General features: G+C 51.7%; 7 protein-coding genes and 1 non-coding gene across 8 annotated transcripts; 2 read left to right on the top strand and 6 right to left on the bottom strand.

The window, feature by feature from the left end:
- Positions 1-265: 265 nt before the first annotated feature.
- Positions 266-5905, bottom strand: BJX68DRAFT_238992 (pleiotropic drug resistance family ABC transporter). The gene is made up of 8 exons (XM_071040454.1): positions 5044-5905; positions 4549-4993; positions 4410-4499; positions 4011-4354; positions 3716-3959; positions 2731-3666; positions 2371-2683; positions 266-2316 (listed from the first exon to the last, which is right to left on the bottom strand). The coding sequence occupies exons 1-8, from the start codon at positions 5661-5663 to the stop codon at positions 800-802; spliced, it is 4509 nt and encodes a 1502-aa protein (XP_070897938.1). The 5' UTR covers positions 5664-5905; the 3' UTR covers positions 266-799.
- A 2942-nt stretch (positions 5906-8847) lies between these two features.
- On the bottom strand, positions 8848-10818 carry BJX68DRAFT_238989 (clathrin-mediated endocytosis regulator UBX3). The gene is made up of 2 exons (XM_071040453.1): positions 10454-10818; positions 8848-10402 (listed from the first exon to the last, which is right to left on the bottom strand). The coding sequence occupies exons 1-2, from the start codon at positions 10586-10588 to the stop codon at positions 8987-8989; spliced, it is 1551 nt and encodes a 516-aa protein (XP_070897937.1). The 5' UTR covers positions 10589-10818; the 3' UTR covers positions 8848-8986.
- Positions 10819-10946: 128 nt separating this feature from the next.
- BJX68DRAFT_238986 (PAN-complex poly(A)-binding subunit PAN3) lies at positions 10947-14425 on the top strand. Its single transcript, XM_071040452.1, has 9 exons — positions 10947-11360; positions 11471-11536; positions 11610-11670; positions 11743-11909; positions 11960-12066; positions 12490-12687; positions 12751-12895; positions 12947-13102; positions 13171-14425. Exons 1-9 carry the CDS (start codon positions 11288-11290, stop codon positions 14196-14198), a joined length of 2001 nt encoding a protein of 666 aa, XP_070897936.1. The 5' UTR covers positions 10947-11287; the 3' UTR covers positions 14199-14425.
- Positions 14426-16528, bottom strand: BJX68DRAFT_238983 (fasciclin domain-containing protein). The gene is made up of 2 exons (XM_071040451.1): positions 15324-16528; positions 14426-15253 (listed from the first exon to the last, which is right to left on the bottom strand). Exons 1-2 carry the CDS (start codon positions 16170-16172, stop codon positions 14558-14560), a joined length of 1545 nt encoding a protein of 514 aa, XP_070897935.1. The 5' UTR covers positions 16173-16528; the 3' UTR covers positions 14426-14557.
- BJX68DRAFT_105269 (uncharacterized protein) lies at positions 16322-16735 on the bottom strand. Its single transcript, XM_071035811.1, has one exon. The coding sequence runs from the start codon at positions 16641-16643 to the stop codon at positions 16413-16415; it is 231 nt and encodes a 76-aa protein (XP_070897934.1). The 5' UTR covers positions 16644-16735; the 3' UTR covers positions 16322-16412.
- Positions 16736-17519, bottom strand: BJX68DRAFT_105268 (putative small nuclear ribonucleoprotein (LSM7)). The gene is made up of 3 exons (XM_071035810.1): positions 17184-17519; positions 17058-17129; positions 16736-17008 (listed from the first exon to the last, which is right to left on the bottom strand). The coding sequence occupies exons 1-3, from the start codon at positions 17389-17391 to the stop codon at positions 16881-16883; spliced, it is 408 nt and encodes a 135-aa protein (XP_070897933.1). The 5' UTR covers positions 17392-17519; the 3' UTR covers positions 16736-16880.
- A 1863-nt stretch (positions 17520-19382) lies between these two features.
- BJX68DRAFT_105250 (uncharacterized protein) lies at positions 19383-21895 on the top strand. Its single transcript, XM_071035809.1, has 2 exons — positions 19383-20128; positions 20196-21895. The coding sequence occupies exons 1-2, from the start codon at positions 19513-19515 to the stop codon at positions 21734-21736; spliced, it is 2157 nt and encodes a 718-aa protein (XP_070897932.1). The 5' UTR covers positions 19383-19512; the 3' UTR covers positions 21737-21895.
- A 550-nt stretch (positions 21896-22445) lies between these two features.
- On the bottom strand, positions 22446-22536 carry BJX68DRAFT_t107. Its single transcript has one exon. It is a non-coding gene; the product is annotated as a tRNA-Gln (tRNA).
- Between the last annotated feature and the right edge of the window lie 248 nt (positions 22537-22784).

The raw sequence follows: 22784 nt of genomic DNA, 5'->3' as shown, positions 1-22784 counted from the left end.
TATGCGTGAGACGCGTTACTTGCTTATCAGCGGAAGACTGAGGACGGTCAGGTACATATGTACAGCCTGTAGTACGTAGGGCTGGCCTTGTGTGACCCATGTCCGTACGTATGTATCTTGTTATGTATACATACTATCGTTTGTAGGGATCGGATACGATCTGATCGCCGTTCGGACGATTATCCGAATCTACCGTCGCGCAAATCTCCCGTCACTAGTCGCGAGTCTTAGAATAGTAGTCAGCTTACTCCGTACGTGGAAATGTGGAAAACTTTAAATTTATGTTCTTTTTCTTTTTAGCGATTATCCCGCATTTGGGGGAAATTGTGTAACTTTGTGTAACTCGGAACATATAGTAGCCAATAACTGATCGAAAGAGAAAAAGAAATTATGATATGGGAGAAGGGAAAGACACGATGCAAGGGAGGTTGGTGGAGAAGAGAAGAGAAAAGAAAAGTGACACTCAAGGGACGGAAGGGGAGTCAGTCAGTTCAGTCCAATCTGTGAACTGTCTGCTGTCTGGCTGCGGGTTTTAGTGGAAATGTACAGAAATTGCGCGGTGCAGAGTGGTGGTAGGATGTGATAGATCCGGAGGGAGCGGAAGCGAGTTTGAAGGTGAGAATGATGGTCTAATCTATTATGTATGATGTGTTATATCGACAGTATGTATGCAAACCAACCCTTGCAGTACGCATATATGTACGGTGTATCCAGACAGGGAATCCAAAAATATATGTCATGGATCAAAGAAAAAGGCAAGAAATGGCCCGAGAAATGCGAAAAGAAAAGGGAACCCCGTCTAAGAGGAACCCTTGTTCTTGTTACCCTTGGGCACACGGGCGAGCCAGTAAATGAAGACGGCAGCGGCAATGTTGAAGAAGATGTAGACCCACATGAGGCCAAAGTTGCGCCAGGCGTCATCGAAATTACTGTTCACGGCAGCCAAGAAGGTGTCGGTGTTATCGATCTGGCACCAGGTGCATTCTGAGGTGGCGTTGTCGTCCAGGAGATAGCCACCATTGAGGTCCTTGAAAGTCTGCATGTACTCGAGACAGGTGGTGTTGTCAGGCGGAGTGAGCGTCACAAATTCGACTGGTTCACAGTGGGCAGTTGTACCAGAGACACCGGTAGACAACATCGCGGAGACAAGATAGGTGAATGGAGAAACACGGTACATGAAGATCCAGAAACCCGGGAGCTGGCTAGGGCCAGCCAGGACACCACAGAAGACCAAGCACAGGGAGAAGAGCAGGTTAGCCAGGTTACCACCTGTTTCTGCAAGCTCAATACCAGCAATGATCATGTGGGAGAAGGTGGAGGTAAAGAGGAGGAAGGTAAGAACAAGCAGGAACATAAGCGCTCCACGTTCATGGACAGCATCAGTGGGCTCAGCGTTCCGGTAGAGTCCAACAGGGTAGTACCAGCAAACGAAAATCAAAACGGCCATGAGAGAGTTCCATGGAAGCTCAACAATAATGTTAGCAGTCATAAAAGCCTTCCATGAGTAGGCCTTGGAGGGTCTTTCACGGGCCTCGTACAGGGCACGCTGGGTGACAAAGTTTGGCATAATTTGCTGGACCAGGTTACCAAAGATGGTCATCAACATGAAAATACTGAACATCTGGTTCTGGAGACCCTGGCGAGTATTCTCTGCCTGGAAAAAGGAGAAACCAATGTAAAGCGCGGTCAAGACACACAGGGCGATCTTTGAGTAGATATAAACCGGAGTGCGCCAGTACTGGGAGAAGACACGAAGCAAGCACTCCCAAAGTTGAACAGTGAAGGGGGCAGCGAATTCGTTGTAGTCGGAGGAATCGGCCTGAGTTGTCTCAGAGGAGTTCTGCGAGAGGGTAGACTTGAGTTCATCAAGGTGTTGATGCACGGCTTGACGCTCAGGGCTCTCACGCCATACAACGGGCCAATCGATATCACTGTGGGATCCAGGTGCAGCTCCGATAACCTCGAGCATCCATTCCGCAGGGTTGGCATCAGCAGGGAGCTTGGGGGCACCGTTCTTCTCAAAGTAGTTGGCCAGAGTAGATGACTTGTCACCAATCTCACCAAAGTACACAGTCCTACCACCCTTGGCAAGGAACAAGAGGCGATCAAAACGTTGGAAGAGCATAGCAGAAGGCTGGTGAATAGTACAAAGAATGGCCTGACCGTGCTGGGTAAGAGTATCAATCAGATCAAGGATAGACCAGGAGGTCTGACTGTCAAGACCAGAGGTGGGTTCGTCGAGGAAGAGAAGCAGCTGGGGCTTGGCGGCAAGTTCAACACCGATGGTAAGGCGCTTTCGCTGTTCAACGTTCAAACCTGGGCGAGATTAGTAAACTGCACGAGATTTATGAAGACAAAACCAGAACTTACCTTCACCAGGAACACCAACGACGGCATCAGCGTAAGCCTCCATACCAAGCAGCTTAATGACCTCTTCAACATAATCAAGCTTCTCCTGACGGGAAACATGGGCGGGCTGACGAAGCAAAGCACTGAAGCGCAGAGCCTCACGGACGGTGGTTGTGTGAAGGTGAAGATCCTGCTGCTGCACGTAACCAGTCTTGCGCTGGAAAGATTGATCGCGAGGGCGGCCATCGACCAGCATTTCACCACTGACAACACCCATAGTCACACGAGTAGCAAGTACGTCCAGAAGTGTGGTTTTACCAGCACCAGAAACACCCTAATCACGTTAGAATGATGCCATTAGAATATCAAGAGAAGGCTTACCATCAGAGCCGTGCAGGTACCGGGCTTCACCCATCCGTCCACGTGGTCGAGAATGCGCCGGGGTTCATTCTTGATCTTGATGTCGTAGCAAACGTCCTTCCAGTGGAAGATGGCGGTCTGTCTCTGGATGTTGGCAACATCCTGAGTGGATTGGTCGACCTTCTCTCCAGCGGTAACAGCGCTGCGTGTCTCTTCATCGCCAGCATCAGGAGGAGCCTGGCCGCGGCGGAAGAGGAGGACTTCACCCTTGGACTTGGCCTCGGAGATGAACTCGACACCAAAAAGGTATGTAAAGAGGAAGAAAGCCATGAAAGCAAACATGATACCAAGGTTGCGCCACTTGTGGTTAGGGGTGTACTGGTAACTTTCGCGGAGGAAGGTGGTTCCGTCAACAGAGCCACTACCAGCAGCCGCACCTACAACAGCGCAGACCTGGTTGACCCGTTCCACAGTCAAGTAGCCGTCGCCTCGCGGGATCCACTCGTTATCAGAGCAAGGGAAAGTGCGGCCTTCGAACTCGTTGACCATCAAACTTTCAAAACCATAGGCAATGGGGTTGATGTAGTTCATCCAGCGGGACCAGCCCAGCATGTTTCTGGTTGGGATAGTGAAACCAGTGTAGATGACAAGACCAAGAATCAAGATAGCAGCGGGCACAAGGGCCTGAGAGAGGGTCCTTGACCAAGAAGCCATGGTACGGAAAAGCATAGACATGGTCAAAGTCGTCACGAATGAGAAGAGGAGGAACACGAAGAATGGTCCTGCCTCCTGGCGGAGGTTTGTCATGAAGTAGAGCGGGATATTGAAGGTGATGGCATTCAGGGTCTTGTAGGGCATATCACAAAGCATGGAGGCGATAGCTTCGGCGAACGGGTGGTACATGGCGTAACGAGCTTGTTTTTCGACGATCGGACGTTGGGCGTAGAGGGTCAAGATCTGGCAACTTGTTAGCCAAGGCAATAGCTGGGTAGGGGGGAACGCATACTTCAAGCGCACTACCAAAGGCGTTGAGCAGGACAGCGAAGAAGAGCAAAGCTCCACGAGAATAGAAGCTGCCGGTATCATTGTCCAAACGGTAGAAAACACTACCAATAATCAAAGCCATGATAAAGTTTCCAATAAGCTGACTGAGGGTCAAACTGGCGTCGCCCTTCAAACGCTGGAAGCCACGGATCATGCAAAGATCGACCTGCTCCCACACAGACATGGTAAACGGAGACTTGATGCGCCTGCCAAATGTTAGTTTCTTCGAATGATTTTGGTTACAAGAGTAAACATACTGGTTCTTGGACTGCATGGCCCGGCGAGATTCGATGAACTTATTGAGCGATTCACCACCAAGCGGGAATTCTTGGTTGTACTCTTCGATCTCCCGAACAAGCTTCGCGTGAGCAGCGCTGTTCTTCCAGGCGGCAGCGAACTCATCAGGTGTTTGCGGCACACGGCCCTCAAAACCCTTTCTCACGATTCGCTCAGCAGGGCTGGTAAGCGAGGTGAGGAAATCGGCAGTAGTCTGGCGTTCTGGGCATTCGAAACCCATGTCGACGAAGAACTGCTTGGCTTCATCTGTGGGACCGAAGTAGATCTGTCTACCCTCGTACAAGACGGTGACCTTGTCAAAGACCTAGTATAACTAAATTAGCAGATATTCGCATGTGGATGCAAACAAGAGAACATACATCATAAGCGCTCTGCGAGGCCTGATAGATGGCAACAGCCACAGTGGCACCGGCGTACTTGGTCATCAGGTTCAGAGTGCGGCAAAATTCCTACTTCGATTAGTACTGAGAAGTGCACAAGGTTCCTGGTTCTCCTTACCAAGGCGTTGGCACTATCCAAACCACGAGTACTGTTATCCCAGCACTGCAGCGGACTACCGCTGAGGGTGGCTTCCGCGATAGAGACACGCTTGCGCTCACCACCGGAAACACCACGGACAAAATCGTTTCCAACACGGGTGTTGATCGTATGGGACAGACCCAGCATAGCCATCACAACGTCTCGCATGTGGGTTGCATACTGTTCCCTGGAAACCCCAGGAAGACGGTTCCGGGGGCAACGTGCAAGAGCGGCGAACTTCAATGTATCACCAACAGATAGTTGAGGGAAGTGGACATCAGTTTCGGCGGTGTAGATAGCTTCACCCCGGAATTGCTTGCGCATCTGCTTTGCCGGGATACCTTGGTAGTTGAGCTCCGAAGCCGGGTCCATGTAAATACCATTCATTTCGCCAGCAAGGGTCTTGAGGAATGTTGAACAGCCACTGTGTCACGTTAGTATTTGAAGTGATACAAACCATTCGCGAGTGCCTACCTTCCGGGTCGGCCTAGGACGACAAGCATTTCACCACTCTTGACCAGACCATCGAACTCGCGCAGAATCTGAATCTTCTGCTTTCCGGTTCCCGTAAAGAGGCGAACAAGGTTCCCAATCTGTAGCACCGAGTTGAAAACATCCTTCTGGTAATCTGTGGGACTGCCGAAGCCGTGAATGCTGAGGTTGCGGAATGAGACACCAGCGTGGCGCTTGGGGTATCGTTCGGGGTCGCGCGAAGAGAGAGCCAGGATGTTCTTCATCCAGTTCTTCGCCTTAAAGTTGGGGTTGCTTGGGTTCAAAGAGGAGTCCTCATTGATGTCGATGAACGGGTTCTCGATGTTGTGAGTGGAGTACTTTGTAGACTGGTGTGTCAACTGCTGAGCAAGACGAGTGATTTCCTCCTCGGCCTCGTCCTCGTAGTCGCGCTCTTCCTTTTCCCGAGCTGTCTCGGCAGAGCTGAGAATACTGCTGGAGCTGCGCGCCAGCTTCTCGCGCGGAACGGCATCCTGAACTACATAGTCGCTGGTTTCAGTGACGGTGTGCTCCTCAACTCCCCGCGATTCCACCTCGCGGGCGGGGTTAACACTGGGATTGATCGTTCCCAAGAAGGAAGCCATGGTTGTTGGGGTTGAGACAACCAGCCTCAGGGTGATGGGGGTAGAGATAGGAAGCCCGCAGGCTGTTGTTTAGGAGAGAAGCAAGCCGAGCACAAGGGTTAGAACTAGGAGGTGCCCGCGTCAGGGATGGAAGTATGGAGGGGTTGTTTGAGAATGAGAGAGGGGGGAGAGGGAGAAAAGAAGAATGAATGAGCGGACGTTTTCTCCTCAATCGAGCTGTAACTTAAAGAGCGACTGTCCCAGTGAAGACTAAAATAATAATACCAAAGCCGACCAGACTTCAGGCGAAAGAAAAAACAGAAAATTAGCGGCGACGCCAAAAGTCTGGGCTGCAATGCAAAAATGCAGTGGTCTGGCCAATCGGGTGCGGTGAAGCCTTGTCTCCGGACCCAGGTGAACGATGCACGGATCAGTTGAGATGGAGTCCCGAGTGCGTGCAAGCGGACATACCGCAGCCGATTACTTGCAAGAAACGAGGAGAAGAGTCATCTTGACGGCGATAACCAGTCCCAAACCTCGAACTGAGTCAATTGGCCATCATACTAGCGGGAGGGCTGACACCGTATGTTACACGGTGGTGCCGGCCACTCAACCTCTGCATGGCTGCTGGCAGGGGAGATAGCCTATTGTTCTCGGCCCCATCTCCATCGCATCCACGAAACAGCTCTATCAGATTGGATCCAACGACGGGTTATCCATTAATCCATGATTCAGGGACTCGTCAAGCCCCGTATCCGATACGAAGATCTGGATATAACCTGAATTTGGACATCTACTACAAAGACTCATTATGAATCATATTGTGCATTGTTTCTACTCTGGGTCAACGTTGGTTCGAGAAGCTCGCTTAATGCGCCAGCGCCGTTCGCAATGTTTCATCTGAATTGATCAACATGGCTGGCCGCTGACGTGCGTGTGGGAATCGCAGCGTGGCAGCCTGAAAAAGCATCGAGAAACAGTGCCAGTGTCAGCGATTAGGGGTGGCGGTGGGGCCGGCAAGAAGGCTTCCCGGCCCCGAAATTCGCGATTTGGAGAAGGGCTCCCCCTTTTAGTACCATACCGTATCGGATTCGCCTCTTCCACTATTCCGACAAACTTTTATTCTTGCGGCACTGTCCGCTAGCAGCCTGATTTATACCGGCATTGACTGCGTGACTCAGCTATGCAGGATCTTATCTGCCGCAACCGATCTCTCGGCACGGACACAGCCTCTTCCGTATTAAAGAATCGAAGATTCCAGGGTTGCCAAGTTCCCAGCCAGTTGACAATCAACCTCTTTTTCCGGTGGATGTGGTTTCCACAGTATCAGCCCTGTTGCTCTCAACAACGGCAAGTCTGATCTTGGATGGAAAAAATGCATCCGTGATGTGTTCAACTTGGCATACCCCAACCTAGGTTGGATAGGTCGCGTAATCCTTGAATCTCGCCAAGCACGCCTCGCAGGACGACCCGACCAATTTCCTCTTGCAGTCGATGCCAAGTCATGGGCGCTTTTTGTCTTTCCTTCAGGATCTACATGTTGCAACCTCATCTTTCAGGCGCTTTCCACGGAGAATTCTGGGCCCGACACATGGACACTGTCATCTATCACTCGGACACATGGACCCAATCTCTCCGCATCTGCAGCTGTTGCACGGATACCCCATTCTCTATTGAGTCTTTGAATTTTTGGCTTTCTGGAAGAATGCAAGGGTTAAGCAAGGATTACTATGGTCCCTGACGAGTGACGTGTCCCTTTCGAATTACTCTGGCGTTTCATCATGCTCGTCGCGTTGGTTCCAGAGTATCAAGGCGCAAGATATATATTTATCAGGAGTTCAGGACGCAATCACGCGCCGATGTTGCTCGGGTAATTACCTCCACCCTCCAGCTCCAAACTTCCTACTAGTATCTACTCCACGACCTCAAAATATGACTGGAAGTCGTTAAACGCACGAGCCTGATGATGACGATGATTATCAACGTTCAAGGTTCTTGTGATCTTCTTCTAGAGGCGGGGACTGTCGTGATTTACAACCTGACTTCCCTTGGCTTCATGATCGTATTCCCGATCTTATCCCCGATGACATTTGAAGTGACCTTAGCCCCGAACGCCCCCAGCGGAAACGGGCTTGGGGTACCAACATCATGAACACCCTGGACAGTGATGCCTGGAGCTGGCAAACCCAATGGTGCACATTTTATCGCTGGCATCGGCCGTGAAACATCTGTGCTCGTCAACATAACGCGAAATTGTGTCTACCTATCTCCCCATAGGCTACTGTGTACGGGACTCTGAGCTCCAGATCGCAATGATCGTCTGGGACTTCGAATTTTCAGACTTTCTACCTTCGTCTTGCCTACAACCCCCGGCCCCCACACCGTTGTAATTGGACACTCCGTTCCCCTATTGGCTTCGAGGTTTATGTTCGGGGATAACTTATAACATGATCATTCGGAGTCGAGAACGAAAGCAGTAAAAAGCTCAACCGCCGGCACATGATTATTAGACCAGGATCATGAACTCTAAGCGAGCTAGCGAAGGAAGCACTTATGTTGTACCCAGGAGTAGATTACTTAGCAATTGCCTATCATGCCTACCCTCTGCTTCTTCAAAAGTCCACACCACCCCTTGAGGCCCTTGTCATTTCGAAACGCCCAAATTCCAATTGACCCGCATTGAAGTTCGCGCCAATCATTAAAGGTTTATTTGGCGTTGCTTGTTGGTTCAGAATCATCCCCTCCAACTCCATCAGTGAGGCTTGCGGCCGCCCTCAGGAGTTATGGTTCTCAGTCAGCAGAAGGGTTAGCTTGGCCATTGCTGGTCTTGATTGGTTAGTATGAACTACGTACAGAACGGGGGGCCTAAGCTTGCGAGGTTCTGGAATAATTAATTGGGGGCCTGGCGCATTCTCTTGGAGAAGTTGAATTTACGAGCCTGGCGGGGTCATAACGGCCGGGAGAGTTGATATCAGATAGAGTCCAAAGAGAGGGTTGATCATTGACGATCACTACTCTTCGGCTGGGGCGTGTCCATTTCCGCCGGTTGAGACTTGAGGGTCAATATAAAATGTCTCCGTCGCTAGGCCAATGTGCCCGGCGAAGCTAAAAGACTACTCCGTGGAATTCCCATGGTGCCTTGGAGAGATATCGAGGAAAATGTCTCCGGGAATGTCTCCGACTCCGTCAAGGGAAACTTCACATCCGTGATATGAATGCAATCTGCATAATTATGCTTGGCATAGAGCTACTCGGATTAGACAAGCGTGCCGCGTGTGGTGTCTATCTTGACGCGAGTCTATGTATCTTAGCGTACACTAATGTAGGGTACCCTCCTCCACTACCTACTCCTCCTCGTCGCTCCCCTCGTCGATGGGCTCCACGAGTAGAGTACCGCCGCGGCCAATCTTTTCCCGCGCGCAACCAGCATCAACCTCGTAGACGACTCTTGGCATCGGCGAGACGAGTCGGAAGCCGTATTGGTGGTCGAACCCCTCTGGCTCCGCCACTGTCGTCTTCTCTGACGCGTCTGTCCCTGCCTCTTTCAGGATATCGTAGCACTCGACGAAAGCGTAGAGTTCTTCCATATCAGCGTCCGGAGCGAACCTACGGATCACGCGTTCGCCTGAAAGTAGCCGGATGCTGATCCGGACGGCGTCTTTGACATCTGCGCTCGGTTCCTCCCGAATGGATTGGGAGCGCCATTGCTTCCATTGCACAAGATCACGTATCCGCTTTTCTTCCGCTGCTTGGCGTTCCGCTGCGAGCTGCTCCTCGCGTTGCCGTGCTGCTTCCGCCTCTCTTCTTTGTCTTGCGCGTTCTCGGTCGATTGCCAGAGAGCGCTCGTACGCTGAGTCTTGTTGTTCGCGGAGGCTGCGAGTGGCCTGTTGCTCGGCCCGAGTGGCCCGGATTCGCTCGAGAGGCTCCTTGTTCTGCGAGATCGACGTCCGGAGCTTTTCCACAAACTCTGCGGGCGATGTCACCCCAGAAATCCTAGTAATAACAGACATGGCGGTTGATGAAACGCTAGGTGTATGGGCTATCGCGGCGGCAAAGGGGAATTTCGTGCATCGGAGTGAGTTAGCAACTTGATATGCTTCAGCATCCTGTACGTTCCCACCCCATACAATGACATTGTTTTGTGGGTCGTTGATGAAATCGGTGACCTCCTTGGATAAGAGTGTCTCCTTGACCCATCCATCGGTGTAGTCGTGCTCCGGCGACAACAAGACAACGAGAAGGAACTTCAAGTCCCGGTGCGCTCTCTCCAACGCCATGTTGTATCCATTCTCCAAGAACTCAACCGAGTGAGCACCATATTGTTCCTCGAATTCACGAATGAACCTGGCGGCTGTATCTTTCGGCGGTAACGGACGACGCCCCGTGGTATTTCGTCGAGCACCTTGTAGAGCAGGGTTTGCTGTTGAGTTAAACAATCGGGGGAGGAAGGGAAATAGGGTGCCGAACAGGCGGAAGGAGCTGAAGAGCAATCGGTATAGGATATTAATTGGGGCGAAGACGATGGCTAGTAGGAAAGGTGGACGGTAAACGGGCTGATCCCCCGGTTGGGTTACGACACGGGGAGCTGGTTCGGCGGCTGATGAGGCTGGTGAGGCTGGTGAGAATCGCGCAGTAAGATCCTCATGCAGGAGGTTCTGCGTTTGACGGTTCGGACGAGCAGGGCTGTTGTTCTCAAGAGCGGCGCGGGCTTCTTCCACAGGGTCCGGCCCTTCTCCATCAAAGAATTTCGCAATGGCAATCTTTGTATGTCAGCGGCGTCTCTCACGATTAAATACCATGAGTGCTCCTACCTGTACGTTCCATTGCGATCGACTTAGCAATGCAATGGCGGCCACGGGGTCTTGATCTGTGACGGCGGTGTAAGTCTCAAGGGCAGACCGCTGGCTCTCAGAGAGCTCGGAAATGTCGGGCCCAGACGAGGACATGATTAATGATTTGTCCGATCCATAAACAGGGATGCTTCAGGTCTCGTCGGGGGTTGATGTCAGGAAGTAGGCGGACAAGGAGGAACTGCCTCGTCTCGTGTATACAAAGCTCGGGATGGGGCTGCCCGAGGGTCTGAGGTGTGCAGGTTGATCAACGGCTTTGGTAAGCTCAGTTTCCGCTCCGTGGTTGTTGTCGCAGGAGATTGATAGCTTCAGACGAGCTGTCCAGTTCAGAGCTCCGTCATCGCTGGCTCAAGGTCACGTTTCCATTCAAGGCGGGCGACTGGTCCGTGCGCAGCGCTCTGATCCGACCGCCCTTCGAATTCCCCCTCCCCGCGGACTCGCCCTCTTGCTTGCAGCGTCGCCGTGCGGCCTCCCGCAGCTCTCCCTTCGTTCATCAGTGACGCGAAGCTTCCATCGCGTTTTCGATCTCTGTACGATGATATATGCTTGGCTCTGTTGGATTTACATAATTCAATGTGTTGAGATATAGAACTTGTCAAGAACCCCTCTCTTGTGCCAGGTCACTATTCTTGCCTAACCATCACTCCGCGCGTATCCTTTCGGGCTTATTTCACGGACAACTCATCGATAGAGGAATGTGGCTTTCCTCTAGATACTCTCGGTCGCCTGGTCTTATATTGCTTCGAATCAATGGAGAGCCGCCTGCGTTGACCCGCTTCTGCTCGTGGATAGAATATGGCTTCCGCAGGAAAGCCTAGCTTGGATGACGCCCGTCGTGGGACGGGGTCACCAAAGATGAAAGCGCGAGGTTCGTTGATATAGCTTGTCTCTTCATCACCTACCCCGGGAATTGGCTCGAAACTCCTTTTTATATTATGCGGGGAATTGCTGCTAAGACATTCGCCCGCCGATCATTAGAAAACGCGAAGGACACGCTCTGCCGAAATGTAACCATCTATGGTCGATGCCGCTACGAAGACAAAGGTGCTGCGACGGTCCCCTTTCCGAATTGATTACTCTGGCTATGGGCTTTATCTGACTGGGTTCGTTCGTCAAGGCTGCGCTTTCAATCATGACCCACCGCTCAAGATGAACTCCTCCAACCAACTATTTGACAAGTGAGTATTCCATATGGATATCCGATGTGCAATGAGTCCATAACTCGGTTGTTAACTGGGAATCATTGGTAGCGCCAATAGAAAGCGTTTCAATGTCGACTCCCCAAGTTTCACACCCTCTTTAATACCCTCCAACGGGTCTTCCCCGACATCCTCCAGCTCGTCTTTGAAGAAAGCTTCAACAATATCTCCGAAAGCCGCAAACGCTGCTCCCTTCCAACCCCGAGCTGTTTCCTCAAGTATGGCGTATATTACGGTAGCAGGTTGGATAATCACTGACCGTGAGCAGGATCAAATGCCAGCACACCCGGTAGTCGCCAGGAGGCATTGGCCCCAGAATGGTCTGTAGCCGAAGTACAAGAATTTGTACCACAGGGCTTTGAACCTACACACATGGTAAGCTTTCCTTCTTTGCCTGCACCGCCTGTCGTTCCTTCCGCATGAGCTGTATTGGCAACCTACCTTCATCACTCCTATCCTGGGCATCCTTGAACTTCAAATCGCGATACCTATGAAAGCGCAATTATTTTTATCCTTGCCGCTCCGATGCCTTCTTCAATCCCTATCATTTCAGATTCCACAGTGCACAGGGACCGTTGGCAAGGTACCGGTACTTATGGTGTTATTGCCAACTACCGACATATGGCGCCCTACTACCCCTCCAACGCTCCGCGTTTCGCTTTGTTTACTCAAGATTACTATTCGCGGCTTTCATATTATGGATACATGCCTGGCAGTTACCGAAATATGGCATCCCCATTGGCTCAACCCGATTTAAGTCCTGTGAATTATCCGCTAACCGTAGATCCATCGTTGCAGCAATCTCCTTTACACGGAAATGGAAATCCTGGTGCTGCCTCGGCTGGCGCCTTCGACCCTTTCGTAACGACTCCGAACCCCCTTGCTGCACCTGCAGGTGTTGGGCCTGTCCAAGCAAACCCATTCTCTCACGACACGACCGCAACTGCGCTGGGCGGAGCCGCCTACTTCGCCAACCAGTCTGGCTTCCAGCAACCAGTAAGCTATATTTCCGGTCCTGCGTGACGGGTCAAGTTGACTAACAGCTGCTGCTCGTCCTAGGTTCAATATCACCTTTACGCTCCGATCGGGCCTCACAGTCAAAACACATTAGCATATCAGCGCAGTGTCCACGATTTGTTTCTACAAAATGACTTTAGGGAAGAGCTACAGAAGAAAGCAGCAGCTACACTTCAAACGCTACCTAGTACGTACGCCACTATTCATGTGACGATCGGTCAAGCTAACGCGCGGACAGATACCCAATTACCAGCTCAAGTTGATTATTTTCATTCTCTGGTTCCTCTAGATCTCAGTCATCAGAAAAATGCTGCAATTTTTGGTTATCCCAGCTGGGTTTACAAAGCACAGTCGAGCAAGGACGGCAACTTTTATGCCCTTCGACGCCTGGAAGGTATGTTTTTTTTTTCTCTCGCTACACTTTCGTTTTAAGCGAGATTTCACTAACGTTTGTTGTATCAGGATTTCGATTGACAAACGAGAAAGCAATCCGGTCCGTCCAAGCCTGGAAGCGAGTGTCCAGTGGTAGCATGGTGACAGTACACGATGCATTTACAAGTCGAAGTTTCCAGGACAGCTCCTTGATCTTCGTTACCGACTATCACCCACTTTCGAAAACGCTCACAGAACAGCATCTGGGCGGTGGGAACAGGTTTCAGGGCCGTAATAATACACATGTCTCTGAACAGGTTTTATGGGGTTACATGACCCAGATTGCCAACGCCCTAAAGGCGATTCATAGTAATGGCCTCGCCGCAAGGATCATTGACCCCAGCAAGATCCTCCTAACTGGAACCAACCGTATTCGACTCAATGCGTGTGCTATCATGGACGTCGTTCAATTCGATACCCAAAGAACGACTGCCGACCTTCAGCGTCAAGATCTAGTCAATTTTGGCCAGCTAATCCTCACTTTGGGATCCAATTCGCCGGGCATTATGCACAACCCCGCCAAGGCCATGGAGCATTTCACCCGAATGTACACCCCGCAGCTCAAGTCTACGGTGATGTGGCTACTCGGAGCACTGCAAAAGGATCAAGATCGGAATATTGACGTTTTCATTACCGGCATCTCGTCACAGTTGATGTCGACCTTTGACTCGGCCCTTCGAATGGACGATCACCTCACGTCAGACCTAGGCAGGGAATTGGAGAACGGGCGCCTTGTGCGACTTTTGACGAAACTGAACTTTATCAACGAGCGCCCTGAGCACGAACATGATCGGCAGTGGTCGGAGAACGGGGAGCGATTCTTCCTAAAGATCTTCCGGGATTATGTCTTTCACCAAGTGGATGCATCCGGAGACCCTGTCGTCGATCTCGGCCATGTTCTCACTTGTCTGAATAAATTGGATGCGGGAACAGACGAAAGAATCACATTGGTCAGCCGCGATGAGCAGACCTGCTTCATCGTCAGCTACAAGGAGCTCAAAAAGGCTCTCGAATCATCTTTTCAATCACTCATGAAGCCCGCCAGGAGGCTTCACTAGCCAGGCCTTAAATGGGCTCATCATGTGGGATTATATATGTTGATGGATCACGAAGTATGCGAAACAGACCAGTGAAAGAGTGGAAATCTATCCCTTGCAGTAGGGAATCAAATCAGAATATTTTGGCAGTTCAACTTGTCTTCTGCCTTGGAGTGTCTTACACCACCCTTATCTCTAGCAGCTACTTCACGAAGGCTACACCATGCAATTTGATAGAAATACAAGCATTCTTATTGAGACTTCATCGGGGAAAACGACAGAAAATAACAATTTTGTATCAAGTCAGTCCAACATTATGTGCTAGCCAGCAATGTATACGTGCTCAGCATCGTCATACCCAATCCATAAATCTCGTCATCTCACAGTTCCCCAGTACGTTCAACAACCTCATCCCAATAACCAGTCAACAGATCCTCAGTATCCGCAACATCCTCTTCCTCAACCCAAGGCTCCAATCTCTCCATCAACTCTCCAATCGTCAACTCCCCTTCCTCCCCGTCAGTCTCCTGCAGCCTCCTTGGCGGAATCAGCACATGATCCAACGCATGAATGACCCCATCCTTGGCTAGAATATCCGCAAACGCCACCCTCTGCCCACCATTAACCCTAAAACTCACATACGGCCCCAGATGCGTCACATCAACCGCAATCGTGCGGTCCCCCAGCAGCGCCGGCAGGTCGAGATGCGTCGCCCCACGGACACCAAACGGTTTCACCTCGCCATGTTCCGTATACAGCACGTCGCTGTACAGCGTATGCTCGGGGACGATGTGGTATTTTAGCAGGCCGCGGAGGTACTTTAGGCCCGGCGGGGAGAAGAGGAACGCGTTGATCTTTAGCCCGAGGTGTGCGAAGGCGGAATTTGTGGGCGCGAAGACTGTGAAGCCCTTTCCGGTCTCTTTGGTGCTGGTGTTTAGGGCTGAGCCAAGATCCGTTTTGTGTAGACCTAGATTGAATGTGCTGAATTTTGTGGGGAGGACGTCCAGGAGGAGGAGGGCGGGTGGTGGTGGGAGGAGGATGCTGTCTATGCCGTGGATTAGGCCGTTTGTTGCGGGCTGTAATTTTGGTTAGTATATACATCTTCACTGTGATGGGGGTGGTTGGGGCATAGTAGAAGCGTCTTACGATATCAGCGGCGACGATGTGGCTGTAGAAGTTTAGCGTCAGGCCCTTGAACCCGGCGCGGACGGCGATGCGCTGCGGCAGATCTTCGTCGTCGTCATCCTCATCATCTGGCTTCCTTGTGCCCAGAAGGGGATCCTCGAGGGCGCTGGAGATGGTGTGCCTGTGGAAGAGCTGTGCTGCGTTCAGGATCTCTGGCGAGGAATGGTAGTGAAGGAGAACGCGGACGATTTCCTTGGGGATGCGGTGGTCATCGTCATCACCGTCGCCGCCATCATCGTCGTGGTCGTGGCCATGATGGTCCCCGTGGTGATGGTGCGGGATCTTCTTAAATGCGTGGTCGGTCGGTGCGAAGAAGGTGAATCTGCGCTCGGTGGAGTTGAGGTAATCGACGAGCTCCGGATCCGATTTGATGATCTTCGCGAGGATAGTGGTGTACTTGCTTTCCGCGATGAGCTCGTAGATGGTTCGTTCCGGGACCGGCGGGTGGAGGAGGTCGGCGGGGTTGATGGGAATATTGACGTCGGCGAGTTCGGAAGGTTCAGAAGGGGGGTTGGTTACTTCGATATCGTCAAGGGGCTGGTTGATGAAGTCCTTGATCCAGGCGTCGATGTTGGTGGCTGTTTTCGAGATAAGTCGGTCGATTTCGGTGTCGATGTCGATGTCGGAGGTGTCGAGGTCTGCAGGGGTGAGGAATGTGGGGGATGATTCGAGGGCGCTGTCGAGTGAGTTGCGGGTGTTGGAGGGAGAAGAGACCTTCTCTTTGTGATCGCTGAAGACTTCTTGGATTGCGAGGGCAGAGCAGAGGGGGAGTATTGCGGCCGCAGCCACAGCTGAGAGCTGAAGCTTCATCTTGTAAAGTATGCTTAAAATGTAGACCTACTATCCAAGACGACAGCGGGGTATATACTAAGTCCGAAGGACAAAGAAAAGTAGTTACCTGCCAGGGCTCCAGTCTATATAAGATGCGCCAGCAGAAGCATCCAGAACGGGCGATACGATTGCTGACTTGTCGCTCACCATCATCCTAGCGGACGGAGCAATAGCAGCCGTCAGAGCTGCTGAGCCGTCCGCGGTCCGATGCGTCCAAGCCTATCGAGGATCTGGTTGATGGTCTGATTGAGCGGGGAAGGATTCGTGACGCAGTGAGATGATGTCATCGTGGTATATCAGTGTGAGAAGATGCAATTGTGCGGAGATATGGCACGTTTTATGCTCATTATCATTCATTATTAGGTTTTTGACTATTTTATCACATGATGATTCCATTTCCTTGTTCGACGAATGTTCCCACAGAGTTCGAGAACCGTTCCTTTGGCGCATCGCTGGCTAATAGGAAGACTTAGAGGCCTGGGGAACATGCAGGCGTAGTGCGTAGTAGACAGAGAACCGAAGAGGTTGATCTGATGGAGACTGATCTAATAATCAGAGGAGAGTCAAGTCCAGTCGATGGCGAGAAAAGGGTTTTTGTGCTCCCTCAAGTCCGGGAACTCTTGGCTGGGCAGACATGCGAAACGAGGATCGAATGGTACACATGCATATCGAGCAAACACTCGTTGCTTACTCCTCTGCCTGCACGAACGGATTGGCAATCTGCTCGCTGCCATCAGCGGGGGAGATCAGCACAATCAAGGTGCCACGGGCGACAATGAGGCCGAGAGACCGCGTGTTCTCGTTGCCTTCGTCATCTACTGAAAGTTAGATCTGCAAGTTAAGATGCGACAACGGCGAGCTTACCTCGCATGGACTCCTTGACATCGTCCAGAACCAGGTTCATCAATTGGTCGAAACCCTTTAGTATGCCAGCAACTGGTGGGAGTTAGATAAGTTCGGAATCAATGGAGATGGGAGAAGAAATATTACCTTCTCGTCCACCGTTGAACTTTACGCGGACCTCTTTGTCCATGTACTTGGACAGATCCAAGATGTTCTCCTTCTTGGGCCTTTCCTGCTGTTGCTGTTGCGCACCGCCACTGGCACCGCCACCTCGCCCTCCGCCACGGCCGCCAGAGCGATCATAACCTCCGCCGCGGTTGCGACCACCTCCCCGGAACGAGCCTCGTTCGGACATGGCTTGGCTAAATCGGGGTATAGAAAATGATAATCGAGTCGGGCACCCTTTACCCTTTTGGTCTTCTCAAGTCCGACTTGCTTGGGTCGGTTGTCGAATTATTGGGTTATGTAATCCAGCGAAATCAGGTATAAAAGAGGGGAAAAGAAAGGATAGAGGGGCGTGGGAAAACCAGGATGAGTGTGGGGGGATAAGAAACCGACAAGGAGCGGCAGATGGAAAGAGAAAGCTCCCGCTTTGTCCTGTTTGATAGAGGGATAAACCGGACCTAGGAATTGCCAATGACAAGGCGACAGGCAGTCCGACGATGGCGAAGGGGGGGGTGGAAAGTCCGAAATGGAAAGAAGGGAGCTGTAGTATGAGGGATTTTCGTTCGACGCTTCCAGGGTGCTGGTTGAGTCCACGCAGCACAGCAGCAGATAGTCTCCGAAGCAGTCTCACTGGCGCAGCGACAAAGCTCTAAGGTCCAAGCCCGTGTTAGTGCAGGGTATTCCTGAGCTGGAAGTCCGGTTGGCTGCTCTGTGGTGGGAGGTCTGAGGTCACGGGTTCAGAGGAAAACTTTGCTGATGCTGATAGTACTGTCACACGGCCGGCGGTGACAATACCTGACACCTGTCGGCTGTTGGATGACTTAGGCACCAATATTTGGTGATATTCTCCTCTCCTTTGCAGGAGCTGCCCAAGATTTGCAATGTTATTGATAATGCTAACTGTACATGCTTCCCAGAAGGTGAACACAAGCATATAAACTCCATCGAACAGTCTTGGCGACTGCTTTTGTCCTCGATATGGACATAAGTGATAATCGATCACGTGGACCTGTTGGTTGGGGTAACTTTCGGGTACAAGTCAGGCGAGGAGGATCAAATAATAGCTGTCAGATATCATGACAGGAGCATTCTTGCAGTCACAACAAGTATAGCTCCCGGTCTGATATCCGAGCAGTAGTGTGCCGTGTTTTGAGGTGACTGCAAGGGAGCGCTCAGCCTTGGACTAATCTTACGCTGTACTGTCAGTACGGGTAAAGATTCGAACCGAGTCCCGGGCATTGTCAGCGGAAGCGGCCGGCGGGAATCTCTCCGCCGTGATGCTTAGTCATATTGATAACAGTCAGGATCACCGAGATCAGACCTTTGGAGCAAACGGAATTGTTTGAAGACGCTGGGGCGGTTTGGATGATGCCTTATTTCGGAATATGCGCATGGATACTATAGACGGGTGCGCGAGGGCAGCCCCGGCCTGGACGCAACCCCAACGTCCTGTCGGTCTGGAATCTGGATCCACTGGAAACCGGGCTACTCGGTCAGTTCCTGGTCCTCGCCACACGAGAGGGGAGGAGCGCCCGTTCCGCCATGGCCATCGTCATCCCATGACCACCATGTCTGCCATTGGGCAGCCCTTCCACTCTCCTACTATCTTCTTGTGACATCCTGGTGGCCGGACGGAAGTGGCATATAGCAACGTGTAACCTGTGCGACAGCGCTCCGGAACCCCAGCGCCCTGCCTGAAATAATCCCATCGCTAGCTGCGTAGGATCGCGATGGGACATCATTGTTTAGTAGGAGAATCAAACGGCTGTACCGATACCATACCATACGGTACTGAACCACTGGCGCTGGTCTCCCGGCCGTGTCCCCGTCCGCCTTTCCTGCCTCTCGCTCTTCCACCGGGCCTGCGGTCTTTTGTGACTCTGCCTCTTCGCCAACCTTTTTTCTGATGTCGCCTGCGTCTTTCCCATGTCTCCTCTCGCTGGCTCGTTCAGAAACATTGCATTCCTCTGACACCCTGCCCAGCGTCTCCTATAGCATCGACAAACGACTTCCTGGAGCACGCGGCTCTGTGGCTGAATCAGAACCCGCATTCTGGAGCCTTACGCTCCGCCATCGGTAGCATCTTCCTCTGCCAGCGTTCTCATTACTCAATAACGCCCACCCCTCGACTTTTCACAAATCCCTCGTTTCTTAAATCTCTTTGCCGCTCTTTCCACAACCCCGAGACGTCATAACCCCCTGCCATCCCTCTTTCCTGGGTTTGGACTTTTTTTCTTCGACTCGCCCACATCTCCGGCCCCTTCCAGCTATCGCGAACTCGAGGGTCTCGCATCCACCCTCAGCCGCCACCATGGAATCTCGGACAGTGACAACAGAGGCCTCCGGCAAACGGCCCCGGTCAGAATCCGGGGAGTTCCCACCGATTGCCTCCAAAGTTCCCAAGACCCATTCGAATCACCTGCAAATCAATTACCTCGCCCGCCAATACCCCGATAATCTCCCCCTGGTCTCGACGTCGGATACAATGTCTGAGATAATCCGTTTGATCGGCGATTACGAAGGCGTACTTCACCGCCATGAGAGTATCGCGGGGAACCTGGGCGCGTGCCCTCTTGGCCCGATTCTAATAAAGCGCTTTGAGCGTCTGTTTGACGGGCCGCCAAAAGTTCTCAAGTCGCATGGCAAGGATTCTCCCAACGTCACATGGCTCGACGTCGTAGAGTTTGCTCGGAGCAAGCCCGAGCAGTTCAACTTGGAAAAATCCCGGAATGGTGTTCCGGTCTGCCAATTTTACACAAAGCAATGTCGCGTGGAAATCAGCGAAGAGGACTTTGTGTTGATTCACTCGGGGATGCCTCAGAAGATGATTCCCCCTCAGCCGATTATCGAGGACGAGGAGAAAGAGTTGGGCGCGCTTGAAATTCTGGAGAAGAACCTCCAGCAAATCATCCAAATGGCAGATCAAGGTTTGTTCCCGACTATCAACTTCGCCCGTCTCCGCTTCTGTCAAAGCTAACACTGCATACCATCTAGTTTCTGCCCGCGCGCGACAGTTAAATCATCGGTTGAAGAACCGGAAAACTGCCATTGTTACCCGTCGAGAAAATGATGCAACGCTTCATGCCTCGCGACCATCACTCGCTCATTCGCAGCCCCAACCGCACGTACAACAGCGTTCTATGAGTCCTGTCTGGCGCGATGGCAATGGTACAAATCACACTCCACTCAACAGTAATAGCACTTTAGGTGGCAACTCTCCCTCCACAGGGTTTGTCGCTGTCAATACTGCTCGCTCCGGAGCTGAAGGTCATCCGGAAGAGAATCCGCTATCCGCTCCGTTCCTATTCTCTCAATCGGGCACAGAAAATGTAACAATAATCAATGGGCAATCTATTAAGGGCGCTTCTCCGACCACACGTGCGGAGCTCATGAAGAAGTTCTTCACCACTCAAGATCGCCATACCCGCGGCTATGAAGAAGCTTCAGGCTCAAGCAACCGCCAGTCCTCCCGTCCTCGACCTAGGGTATCCGAGGGTGGCGGTGACTACAATTTGTACGCGCCCACGCCCACAACCGTCGCCATACCGAATACCCCAACCTCGTTGCTTCCACCTCCCAAGTCGCACCACCACGAAAAAGATGACGGCGGCCCGTTCAAGATTGAGATGGTCGCCCGCATGGAGGAATTACAGCGAGGTGATCGCATTCTGCCGCCTTGTGATCGTTGCCGCCGTCTGCACATGGATTGCCTCAAGAACCTCACCGCGTGCATGGGTTGTACCAAGAAGCACGCCAAGTGTTCTTGGCGGGACGTGAAGGAAGAAGAGTTGCGAGAAACTCAGCGCGTCGAGCGGGAGACTGCGGAAGATATACACTCGAAGGATACCTCCGCCACGCCGACCACTCTGCCAGGAGACCAGGCACCTCCGCCTGCGGCTACACCAGCTTCAGTGCCAGTCTCCACGGTTGTAGTGCCTGAACTAGAGAGGGCGCATGAACGTTCGCATGATAGGCCTCTTGAAAGACCTCACGAGCGGCCTTACGAAAGACCTTATGAGCGGCAGCACGATAGACCACTTGAGAGACCTTATGAGAGACCTCAAGAGAGACCACAGGAGAGGCCCCAAGAGAGACAGCATGAGAGGCCCTATGAAAGACCGCATGAGCGGCCGCACGACAGACCCCATGACGGTCCGATAGAGGTCGGTATGCGCAGAGAGTCCGCACCAATCGCCGCTCCCATACCTCGGCCGCCACTCCTCAGAGACATCTCGCCGCGCCGAGCAATGAGTGAGAACCAAGGTAGTCACGGATATAACTTCGACCGGCATGATCGACGAATAAGCATCCACCGGAAAGAGGACACCGCGGCGGACGATGACGCCCCTGACGCAGGCCAGCGGCTGATGCAGGCTATCCTCGATACGGTAGATCACCACCGCGTCTCAACGGCCGCCAAAGGAGGTGTACACGAAGTCAGCAATGAGCGCGAGCGCGAGCGCGAGCGCGACAGGGAGAGAGAAAGAGAGCGGGAACGGGAGCAGGAGCAAGACCGGAAACTGGTGAAAGCATGATACTTTTACTCAATCTGTTTAATGACTTGGTTTGGAAGATCTGATTCTGTATTGAGCATCTTGTTTGAGCGGTTTAGCGGATATCCCGGGCAGTTGGTGTTCTTTGTGTATATTTAGGCGGCGCATTAATTATACTAACCAAGCATCTGGTATTTTGGTGGGAGTCTAGTTGTACCTTGATTCCTGTATGCTGTATGTAGGTGCTGTGCATAATATTCAGTGAATAGGGTGACCTCACTCTCGTCACAAGTCCATCCTAGTCTTATCTGACTTTCGACCCCTCAAAAAGAGTGCAGGCCTCTTTCTAATCGCTGGCCTTAGAGCTTCCTGCTGCATGCGATTTCAGGGTTCTTTCTAGCCATGACATTCTGCTTCAGGTCTTGTGCATGCCAAAGGCTCTCAAACAGGGCAGATCCAGGGTTTCCAAACCAAACCTATATGGTCCAAAGAGATTGGATACATGATGTTTAGCACTCATTTTTGTAAAGACCACACATAATATTCAATCACATTACAGCTAGTCTGTTCACACAAGCTATGGAGTAGCAGCATTAGCCTGTGTCATCAGAGACTGGGTGTGCTCTTAGACAATCTGCTCGCATTCTCGCATTCTGTTCGATTTTTGTCTGGATATGTATGTAGAAGTTGGACAGGTATGCAAAAAAAAGAGGTCAAAAAAGATAATGAATGAATGGGGTTGAAAAAAAAAAGGTCCATCCCGGGATCGAACCGGGGCTTTCAGAAGTTCAGAATTTAATATGTATCAAAACCTGACGTCCTAACCACTAGACAAATGGACCGGACCGTTGGAAACGTGCTCTAGATCTAGAGACTATAAGGCACTTGGTCAGTGTTGCATTTCAACTTCAACTTTCATTGTTCTTGTTCATCCTGGTCGAGGTACAACACCTTTTACTATAACATCACAGTGACCGGTCAATGATTTTTCGTCGTAGCTATGACTGAAATCGATCTCCCAACGAATACTCCTTGCTTTCTATCGGTTTTGGCTCAATTAGTATGCAATTGTCCGTGTCGGATGATCTCC

Source organism: Aspergillus pseudodeflectus, assembly GCF_044049435.1.
Source record: "Aspergillus pseudodeflectus strain CBS 756.74 chromosome Unknown BJX68scaffold_27, whole genome shotgun sequence".
Taxonomy (NCBI): Eukaryota; Fungi; Ascomycota; class Eurotiomycetes; order Eurotiales; family Aspergillaceae; genus Aspergillus; species Aspergillus pseudodeflectus.
The sequence above is the reverse complement of the archived record's forward strand: the minus strand, read 5'-3'. Positions and strand labels throughout refer to the sequence as shown.

What these genes read in the sequence shown, in the direction of transcription:
- BJX68DRAFT_238992 (XM_071040454.1), bottom strand. Translation starts at nt 5,663, where the DNA reads ATGGCTTCCTTCTTGGGAACGATCAATCCCAGTGTTAACCCCGCCCGC. An exon ending in GTCCTAGGCCGACCCGGAAG is followed by an intron (nt 4,994 to 5,043) that starts GTAGGCACTCGC and finishes AACGTGACACAG; the next exon opens with TGGCTGTTCAACATTCCTCA. An exon ending in CCTCGCAGAGCGCTTATGAT is followed by an intron (nt 4,355 to 4,409) that starts GTATGTTCTCTT and finishes TAGTTATACTAG; the next exon opens with GTCTTTGACAAGGTCACCGT.
- BJX68DRAFT_238989 (XM_071040453.1), bottom strand. Translation starts at nt 10,588, where the DNA reads ATGTCCTCGTCTGGGCCCGACATTTCCGAGCTCTCTGAGAGCCAGCGG. An exon ending in GATCGCAATGGAACGTACAG is followed by an intron (nt 10,403 to 10,453) that starts GTAGGAGCACTC and finishes TGACATACAAAG; the next exon opens with ATTGCCATTGCGAAATTCTT.
- BJX68DRAFT_238986 (XM_071040452.1), top strand. Translation starts at nt 11,288, where the DNA reads ATGGCTTCCGCAGGAAAGCCTAGCTTGGATGACGCCCGTCGTGGGACG. An exon ending in GCTTTGAACCTACACACATG is followed by an intron (nt 12,067 to 12,489) that starts GTAAGCTTTCCT and finishes CCATCGTTGCAG; the next exon opens with CAATCTCCTTTACACGGAAA. An exon ending in AGTCTGGCTTCCAGCAACCA is followed by an intron (nt 12,688 to 12,750) that starts GTAAGCTATATT and finishes TGCTCGTCCTAG; the next exon opens with GTTCAATATCACCTTTACGC.
- BJX68DRAFT_238983 (XM_071040451.1), bottom strand. Translation starts at nt 16,172, where the DNA reads ATGAAGCTTCAGCTCTCAGCTGTGGCTGCGGCCGCAATACTCCCCCTC. An exon ending in ACATCGTCGCCGCTGATATC is followed by an intron (nt 15,254 to 15,323) that starts GTAAGACGCTTC and finishes CCAAAATTACAG; the next exon opens with CCCGCAACAAACGGCCTAAT.
- BJX68DRAFT_105269 (XM_071035811.1), bottom strand. Translation starts at nt 16,643, where the DNA reads ATGCGCCAAAGGAACGGTTCTCGAACTCTGTGGGAACATTCGTCGAAC.
- BJX68DRAFT_105268 (XM_071035810.1), bottom strand. Translation starts at nt 17,391, where the DNA reads ATGTCCGAACGAGGCTCGTTCCGGGGAGGTGGTCGCAACCGCGGCGGA. An exon ending in GTTCAACGGTGGACGAGAAG is followed by an intron (nt 17,130 to 17,183) that starts GTAATATTTCTT and finishes AACTCCCACCAG; the next exon opens with TTGCTGGCATACTAAAGGGT. An exon ending in TGTCAAGGAGTCCATGCGAG is followed by an intron (nt 17,009 to 17,057) that starts GTAAGCTCGCCG and finishes AACTTTCAGTAG; the next exon opens with ATGACGAAGGCAACGAGAAC.
- BJX68DRAFT_105250 (XM_071035809.1), top strand. Translation starts at nt 19,513, where the DNA reads ATGGAATCTCGGACAGTGACAACAGAGGCCTCCGGCAAACGGCCCCGG. An exon ending in CATCCAAATGGCAGATCAAG is followed by an intron (nt 20,129 to 20,195) that starts GTTTGTTCCCGA and finishes CATACCATCTAG; the next exon opens with TTTCTGCCCGCGCGCGACAG.